The sequence below is a fragment of the Nanorana parkeri genome, unplaced genomic scaffold (genome assembly GCF_000935625.1).
Source record: "Nanorana parkeri isolate BGI_ZX_2015 unplaced genomic scaffold, ASM93562v1 scaffold453, whole genome shotgun sequence".
Lineage (NCBI taxonomy): Eukaryota > Metazoa > Chordata > Amphibia > Anura > Dicroglossidae > Nanorana > Nanorana parkeri.
In genome coordinates this window covers 478,992-488,399 of record NW_017306721.1, presented here as the reverse complement: position 1 = coordinate 488,399, position 9,408 = coordinate 478,992, and the positions used below count along the sequence as shown (strand labels likewise).

Sequence of the window (9,408 nt, the reverse complement as noted above, 5' to 3'; positions counted from 1 at the left end):
GATTCCAATGCTGAACTGTGACATGGTTTTTTAACATGTGGAATTGCTTTCTTCACCAAAATCTGTCCCGTCTGTGGCTCACATGAACATAGAAATGTCTCCAAAAAACGTCTAGTCATCTCATGTACAAACTGAAAACATTAAAATGTGTTGTTCATCAACAGAAAAGAAGCCACAGAACATCTTACTTGAAAATAAGTTGACTAACACCCATTTTATAAATGGAATGATATTTCAACAGATTTGACAAAAATATAGTTAATGCTTTTATCATAGGTGAATAATTGATAGTAACTTTTTTTTTTTTTACAATTGTTTAATGTAATAAAACAAATGTAATGTACTGGTGTGGTTTTCCTGTTCAAGTGACTCTGGAAACTATATAAATGGTAGCTTAGCTATTACTAAAGTCATCCATGGTTATAGGATCTCTAGTGATGACCCAGACAAAAACAAGGATAGACTGGTCATCAAAGCTGGGGTTGAACATAAGGCTAACAACTTAATTCAATAAAAAGGGAGTGTTTGTTTCAAAACCTAAGCAGTCATGGACTGTAGCACAGTAACATAAGTAAAATAAATCAACTCTATGATGATAGCTTGCAGCTCCCACTGTTATGAGCGAATTGCAGTCCATTCTGAGAGGCAAAGCACTGATACTTTTTGGTAATGTTGAAAAGCTCCCTCCCGCCTCCCACACATTGCTATTAGCATATGAGTGCCTACATGACTATCCAATAAGAATGTGGGAGGCCGGAGGGGTAAGCAACGTTTAAACATTAGCAGACAGTGTGGAGCTTTGCACATCAAAATGGTTGGCTTTCAACCATAATGCAGCTATGTGCAGCAGTTTCAGATTTTATCATTTTAGACAGATTGATGGTTTTTTATGATTGTGGGCACTTCCTCCCACTATTATTGCCATGGATTGTTTTGTTCCTAGAATGTTGTGATTACTCTTCGATTGTATATTTGTTGAACTTTCACTGAGTCTTTTTTTAAAAAATCAGTCTATCTATGGACATTCATAATATCCCACTCAATTTAGCCAAAAGTTTAAAAGAAAGTTAGCCAATAATGTTGACACTTTTGTTAGACTAAAGAATAAATGTTGCTTTTCAAATTAATGCTTTAAAGTCAATGGCCAGTTCATATCGCCTAAAAAAAAAAAGTTGATAGGCCTGGTTGTTTTTTTAAAAATGTTCAGCAGTGGGAGTGTAAATGGAATGTCAGATTTTTTTAATTTAATTTTTACTTCTGCAGATCTTTAGGGGAAGGAAAAGTCAACATTCTCTTGTATAACATTTATGGAAAAATTTAGTTTCTCAGCAGTAAATGTTTGTTTAGGCACTCACTAGTTAAACATAGCACAGCAATGACACTTTGAGAAGGAACATTCATTAAAGTATACCTAAACCAAAAAACAAAAATGTAATTACCAGTCCTTAGCTGTAGTGGCTGCATTCATTTTCTTATCTTAAGTTTTTTGTTCCACTTCACATTTACTTTCTAATGCTGCGATTAACACATTTCCAATCTCTTCGCAACTACATTCACCTCTCCACTGTATCTATGGAGGCAGCAATGGTCACACAGATTGGACTTCAAATGTGTGTAGGAAATGAAAAGGACACTCCAATTCTGGCAAGCTTAACAGGTATTTTCTGTACTTGCTAAAAAGTTCTTGGCCTGGAAAAAGAAAACTAATGCAGCCAGTACATCTAAGTACTGATAAGCTGCAGAATAATACATTTTTGTTTTTGGGTTCAGATACGCTTTCCTATTATGATTCATCAGAGATTTGAAGAAACAACATTTCCTTTCCATTTCAAATCAGATTATACATCAGCGATTGTTATATAGGTTTAGCATCATAAGCCTATATTGTCTGGCATTACCTGCAGAAGCAATCTTATGAACAAACCCCTGGTGAATAGTTATTCAGTTACAACTGATCTTTCTGCAATGACTGTGGCAAGCTTTAGACATTATGATGACATTATACATTTTTTCTTGTCAGCAATTCAAAGAACATCTCCTTAAGCTAAATGTTTTAGCCGTCTTGTAAGGCCATAGCCAGAAGCTCACGCGCTACTACGCATGCGGGGGGGCCCCAATCTTCCTGGTTGCTGGAAAACATGCATTAGCGCGCATGCGCTCACAACGGAATGTTTCACATAGGAAGTGACACAGTGGCACACAGGAAGTGATGCAGTGGCACACAGGAAATGACTAACGACCATCTAATATATGTTCCTATTTAAACCAGCTGGCCCAATGGGTCAGTGCTAAACGGTCTTTCAGCTTGTGCTTGTGTTCCTGTGTTCCTGCTTATCTGTTGCCTGTTACCTCGACCCAGATTGCTGCTGACTTCAACTGATTGCTGCCTGCCCCTGACCTCTACCAGGCACCGTATCGGAACACTTTGGCACCTGTGCTTCTCTCTGTCTACTCGTTGCCTGTTTCCACATCCAGGTGTGTGAGACAAGAGCCGCAAGGGAGGCCTCCTCAGCTAATCGGTCCTCCACCAGGTACATGATACATCTGTTCTTTAGACTCTTATGAAATCCTTTAGCATTTCAGTTAACTAAAGAACTTGTCTTTAATATATAGATACTCATAGACATGAGATTACATTTATCAACTATGGCCCTTTCTGATAATTTCATGTCTATAGACGTCCCCTCTCTGCCTAAGACAACAGTTAGAAAGCATGAATAGACAGCATTCAATAAAACTAAAGCCACAGCAGTGTCATATTACAAAACGGCAGAACTGTACAATGTTCCTGGAGTGATGCCCTGACACCATGGGAAGAGAACAGAGGCACATTTCAGTGGGTCGTACTGTTTACTGCAGGGGCAATTATAGGATCCTTAGAAAGCACTTACCCACCAGCATCAGAGAAACAGTAACTGTGGTGTAAGAAGTGTGTTGCAGAAAATTATGGGTGCGGCTGCCCATCTTTGTATTATATATATTTATATAGCCTAGTACCTAATTAATTTTGTAGAGCAAGCAAAAAAGCCTTAAATGTTTTGGAATACTCTTGGTACTGGTTGAGAAATAGTTCATCAAACACTTTATTGGAAGAGCTGTGAATACTGCACAGCAGCGCATCATATTACACTACAGCTGCTTAAAATATATATCATGCAGCAATTGCCCTCTATATCACCCACCTCACATCGCAACAGCAAACTCTATTTTGAAGCAGCATAATAGTAAATTAATAGCTAATATAATATAATCTTTGATGAATGAATAGATATATGACGAATAACCAACTTTACAGCCCTCTTTTTTTCTCTTCAGTAATACATCACTGCCTTCACTCCCAGTCACAATCAAGAATATTGCAAGCACTGAACACTTGGGACACTTGCCCCAATGCGCCGATTAGTCCCATCGTAGTGTTCGTCCATGTTTTTGTATTCAACATGCAGCTGCTTGCTTCTTTTCTACCGGCCCACTGCCTGCTCCCCTGCTCATCAGACTTGTAGCACAGATGTAAGAAGGAGTTTCCGAGCACTTTACCCTGCTTTGTGCTAAAGGTGGGCCGGCAGTCAAGAACAAAAACTGGCAGCTGCAAAAAGGATATGTTGAAGAAAAAAATGCCGGTGGTCATGATGTTAGAATCTATGTCACTGACCAACAGATGCAATGCAACTCCAAGATCTGATCAGTACATTTCTGGGAAGAAGGGGGAAGTTTGTACTGGGAGTGGTTGTGTCCAGGGATGTGGGGGTATTATATTGGGAGGCAGGGAGATATTCCTTTCTGGGCCTAGGCAGGAGACATAAAAAGTTGAGCCCTGTGCTCCTGCCATCAGTACATTGCCAAAACTTAGTGGAAGGCATTCCTTTTGGAGGAAAATACAAATAATTCCTGGCCTCCTGGCAGGTGGCCAATGGCATATGCCTCAGCTGCTGGACCCTTGCATTAGCACAAGTTAAAAGAGCGTGGCACAGACCTTAGTATGCAACCAATGATAGAAACTGTGAAAAAGGTGCCTCATTAAACAATGGAACCAGTAAGCAAGAGGCATTGATTGTAAAGAGACTGGCAGTGAGCTGAGCCTGTCCCAAGCTGAACATGCTTCACTAGCATATACAGTACTTATATTCTAGCTATACATAGCTATGTAGCTTTATACCAATACTCTTTCTCACATTATTACCTCATATATTGAAAATCTAGGGATATTAATACTAGATCTCCTATAATTTAATCATTCCTTACTTTTGGTATAAACACCTGTCAATTATATAGAATCCAGGAAATATAAGGGCTTTTAGGGGTTTTAAATGTACTGATGTATGTTTATCACTGCTTTACAAAATAGTCAGTATAGGTTTCAAAGCTTTCAAGCTCCTGTGTAGAAGTTTTAATGCAGTAAAGATTGTTTGCTGCTTATTGAACTGTACCAGTTTAAGTTTTTTGGAGATGTCAATCTTTGGGTAGCGTATTTTATGGTTGGACTAACAAAAAGAGAGATGTGAGGAAATGCAACAATGAATTCCATATCCTAACAGTCATTTCATATCATAGGATAGAACAATAAAGTATTATCACTGGTAATGCAAACAGTTTTCTTCTCGGGCAATTTGAGAACAGTAGTTGTATGTGTACAAGTTACTTTAATATGTTTATATAGTTTTGTGAGTAATGTTTCATTGATGGAAAAAATTGCTTATTTCTCTTTAATTAAATCATATGTAGTGTACAACTGTTTATTTTGAATCTAAAATTGTTTTCATTTTACTTTATTTAATTTTTATCTAGCAAATATCAAATGAACTTTACAACTGATGTGTTCATGTTTAAATACTTTATTTAAGGCCAAAGTGCAGAGTAATGTGTTTCTTTAATAGAATTCCTGAACTCTTCTGAAAGAGCCAACTCTGGAGTTAGTTGCACCCCAGTCAGAGTATCTCCTGTACTCTCCAGATCTCAGATAATGCTGGCGCCCCCTATAGTTGGGTTCTTCATAGAAAATCCAGTGGCCTTCCAGAACATTGCAGGAATAAATATCATGATGTCTGAACTCTTCATGTACATGTGCACAATCTTCTGTAAATTCCAGCATTGCTCCATTGAAGTCTTCCTTCTCATAGATCCTGATCCTGAATGTGCCCTGGTGCTGAAGAGAATTAGGATATATTTTAGTATTTAGATCAGTACAAGTACAGCCCCCCATGTCAACAAGGAGTCACATATTAAAAGTGAATTCAATACTACTTATGGACTGAGTATGTGGGTGTCAAGAGCTTTTAGCATAGGATTAATCAGTCATTTTTGGGACTAAGGTAAACAACATTTTCAAGTTTATGCTGGTTTGAAGGATGTTGAAAACATGCTTGTTCAAAAAATATATTTGTATCACTTTTGAAATGAAGATGTGTACTGATTTGCACTGCACTGTTCTGTTCTCTTTCGTATATAAGGATAATACTTAAAATTGGCGTGGCAAAAGTGGTGAATAGTATTATCAAACATGGTTCATATTGGAGAAGAGATTGGCAGACCCAAATGAGAATGTCATGTTTTTGTTTTTTCTTGAAAAAGTTAGGAGGCACTAGATGTTAACGGAGTACAAACAAATTAAGATTTTACATATGTTCTTGCATAAATAGGATAGTGCCATTCACCTGTGTTCTCTCCATCTCATAATTTTTGGAGCATTGTGAACTGAAGTGCCACACTCCACTTAATAGTCCAGATACATCCAGGGCTGGATTTACTCTCTCTGCTGCCCCAAGGCCAGGTTCCTCAATGTCCCCCCCCTACCCCCCAACCCCTCTGCAGGCTGCATACAATTGATCTCAGCGAAATCACCTAGATCACTTGTACAAAACAAGCGGTGGCTTCCTCGCTGTACATGTATCTCTGCCTGCAAGGCTAAGCAGGGCTAAATGTAGAAAACAACTATCCATCTGGCGCCTGGAACTGCATGTCCTGGGCATAGGGGTATAGGAATTCCACACCCCTGCTGCCCCTCTACTCCCTCCTGCCCCAAGGCCAAGGATACATCTCTATTTAATGTAGGTACAAGGGTTTTAATTTCAAGGTACAAGGGTTTTTGGAGTCCTAAAATACCCCCTTCATCAGGATTTTTATGGCATTCATCTTCTCACCTGTACTGCATAGAAATCATATTTAGATAAGGATGTAACATACTTTCCTTTTTCCAATTTCATACGTGAGATGTGAAAAGAAAGATACTGAAATACTTGGAAGCAAAATGATGAAAAAGGACAGAAAAAAGCTGTATGTAATAGTGTAAAACAAAACTGTATTTAGCACTGGCCAACCACCTGGTGTATAGTTTAATACAAAATGTACCTGTGGAATAATGCGACAAGATCTAATGGAGTCATTGTGACTTGTCCAGTGAGAGAAGTCAGGATACTCTCCCCTTTTCAGGAAATATTGGTTTCCCCTGTAGTTGGGATGTTCATAGAGCATCCAGTTTCCATTCTCCACACGGATGGAGTTGCAGCGGCTAAAAAAGGAGTTTAGCTCAGAACAGTCAGAGCTGCACTCATAGGAGCGACCGTGGAAGTTTCTGTCCTCATAGAAGATTATCTGAAATAGAAGCAAAATACCTAATCTTAGAATGTGCATCAGAAAATATCACCTTTTAAAATTGTATGATAGGTATAACTATCAAATACAGATACAGTGTTTGTTTCCTTTGCATGTAAATACATCATCTTTTGTCTATATAGGTACTATAATACCCTCTGGCTGTGAGTCTTGTCACTTAAATTAACACCAAACTAATTCTAATTCAACATAGCTACTTTTCACTTGTGATTTCTTATTTCTATAGTATCTGTAGGCAGTTAACCAGTTGACATCCGCGGTGTTAAACCCCCTTCCCATCCAGGCCATTTTTCAGTATTCAGCGCTGCGGTACTTTGACTGACATTTAGTCCGTCATGCAGCGCTGTACTGAAATGAATTTTATACCCTTTTTTGGGGACAGATAGAGCTTTCTTTTGGTTGTATTTATTCACCACTGGGGTTTTTATTTTTTTTGTAGAAAAATCACCGAAATTTAAAAAAATAAAGTTTCCCCTATATTAAATGATAAAACATTTATTATTACCCAATTTTTTGGTAAAATATAAAAGACGTGAAACTGTACATATTCAGTAAGAAGCATCACAGCATGCAACCCTGGTACCTACAAGTTCAGGAGTAACACTAATACAAGATTTTACAGATAGATGTTAAGTAGGAACATGCAAAGTAATCTTACATCCATTGTATATTTTGCAAAATATACCAACTTCCCTCTACATGCTCTGCAACTATGGCCCAGCAGTGTCCAGTGTTTATGCAATCTATTCTAGATTCTAGATTAGTTGGGCCCCATAAGTCTACAATGCAAACCATGCATTGTAGACTGTTGGTGCACAGCATAGAAAGTGAAGCTTCTCAACCAACATATCTTGCAAGGGATCCACAGAAGCAATTGTTAGTAATGTGTTTCACTTACTTCCCTAACATCTACCTACAGAAAATGTATACAGATTTTATTTAAAGTGACACTAAACTCAGGAGTTAAATATTAAAAATGCATTCAAGTACCTTAACAATTAACAGAAATGTAATGTAGCTTGTGTATCACTTGGCTGTAGATCCTCAAATCATCTCTGATTTTGTGCTGACATTTCCACCTGGTGGGTGGCTACTTTTTTCCCCCATAGTCCCTGTGTGTGGTGTAAAGTAGCCACTTCAAGGTCACTCCGGTGATGGACTATAGCCTCAATACAAATTAGTAAACTAAACATGAGATTGTACTCTATCAGGGGAGTGAGCTTTAAGCAGTGGCTACTTACAACACACACAGAGACCATGTGAAACAAAAGTAGCCACCGTCCAAAAGGAAGGAATTAGTAAAATTAGTAAACTAAACATGAGATTGTACTCTATCAGGGGAGTGAGCTTTAAGCAGTGGCTACTTACAACACACACAGAGACCATGTGAAACAAAAGTAGCCACCGTCCAAAAGGAAGGACCATGTCAGCACAAATTTAGAGATGATTTGAGGATCCACAGCTGAGTGATTCAGAAATAAGGTACATTTTTGTTAACAGTTAAGGTACTTAAATGCGTTTTTAAGATTTAACTCCTGAGTTTAGTGTCACTGTATGATACTGAAAAATGTGCTACGTCTTTAGTAAAATTAGCAGTTTGCCTGACTGTAAAAGGACATACAAAAACTGAGACATAGTAACACGTAACATAAGGCTATCAGTTACCATAAACATTTGGTAAAAATAATAATATTGCAAACTGGGTCTAAACGGAAACTTGATTTGCATAGCTTATGTACATCTGGTGTAGTACAGTACCTAGCTTGCAAATGACAAGTTTTAGGAAGTTGCAAACACCACAGAGAAGTCTCAAATCCCATTGCTTTACTGTATGTAATGAAAGCATCATTTCAGGGCATATGTTTATGTCCTTTTTATACATACAGGCAGTCCCAGAAGTTACATACATCCGATGACACCTAGGACCCTGGCATTGGAGGAGGGGTGGATAGTTGTGTTATCAATCTCAACTGAAATGTTGGGGGAAGGTGCACGGGTAGGAGGAAATATCAAGAGCTCAGTTTTTGAAAGATTGAGCTTTAAGAAATGTTGTGACATCCAGACTGATATGTCAGTTAGTAGATTAGTGACACGAGAGGATTTAATCTCACTTCCTGTCCTTGAGACAACAAGGAAGGCAAATTCAATCCTGTAAGAGTGATCATAGGAAAAAGGTGTCTCCACTGAAGCTTTATCACCAATCCTTGTTTCCACGACAACCCAACATTTTCAAAATCCAATTGTCACATGCACGGAAAGTGAGGTGAAATGTTCTGAACAGGGGCACACACAGAAAAACAAACTTTACAAGGGGTAAACCCTTCCCTATGCTATCCAAAACAATAAAAAATTGGGGGATGGAGTTACACTTAAAAAATTTACCTGTTCCAACTTAAATACAAATTCAACTTAAGAACAAACCTACAGTCCCTATCTTGTTCGTAACCCAGGGACTGCCTGTATTTTATGATGCTGAAGACTTGCTAGATTCTTGAACCTAAACATTAGATAACCATCTGTTTTACTGCAAAGGACATGCAAGAGAAGGGTGTGCAGTGAGGGCTACATTAGACAATTGTTTACAAATCTGCTAGCAAATAAGATTTGCATGTAATATGTAAAATATATTCATATTTTGTTCATAAAAATGTTTTCCATTATATTAACTACAAGTTCTAGGCTGCGGTATCCGAATGAAAGAATTGGCATACCAGCATTTACTAAATATAACTAACACTATACAAGTTGAACGGCTATATAAAGTTATTGATTTTAGTCCCCATAACTTACCTTTCCCAT

The 9,408-nt window shown here is 38.0% G+C and overlaps 1 protein-coding gene across 1 annotated transcript; it reads right to left on the bottom strand.

Annotated features, from left to right (window-relative positions):
* Positions 1-4,867: 4,867 nt before the first annotated feature.
* Positions 4,868-9,408, bottom strand: LOC108790182 (gamma-crystallin 1-like). The gene is made up of 3 exons (XM_018560392.1): positions 9,400-9,408; positions 6,346-6,588; positions 4,868-5,143 (listed from the first exon to the last, which is right to left on the bottom strand). The coding sequence occupies exons 1-3, from the start codon at positions 9,406-9,408 to the stop codon at positions 4,868-4,870; spliced, it is 528 nt and encodes a 175-aa protein (XP_018415894.1).

Coding starts and splice junctions, on each gene's coding strand:
- LOC108790182 (XM_018560392.1), bottom strand. Junction 5,144..6,345: donor CTTGTCGCATTATTCCACAG/GTACATTTTGTA, acceptor AATTCTCTTCAG/CACCAGGGCACATTCAGGAT.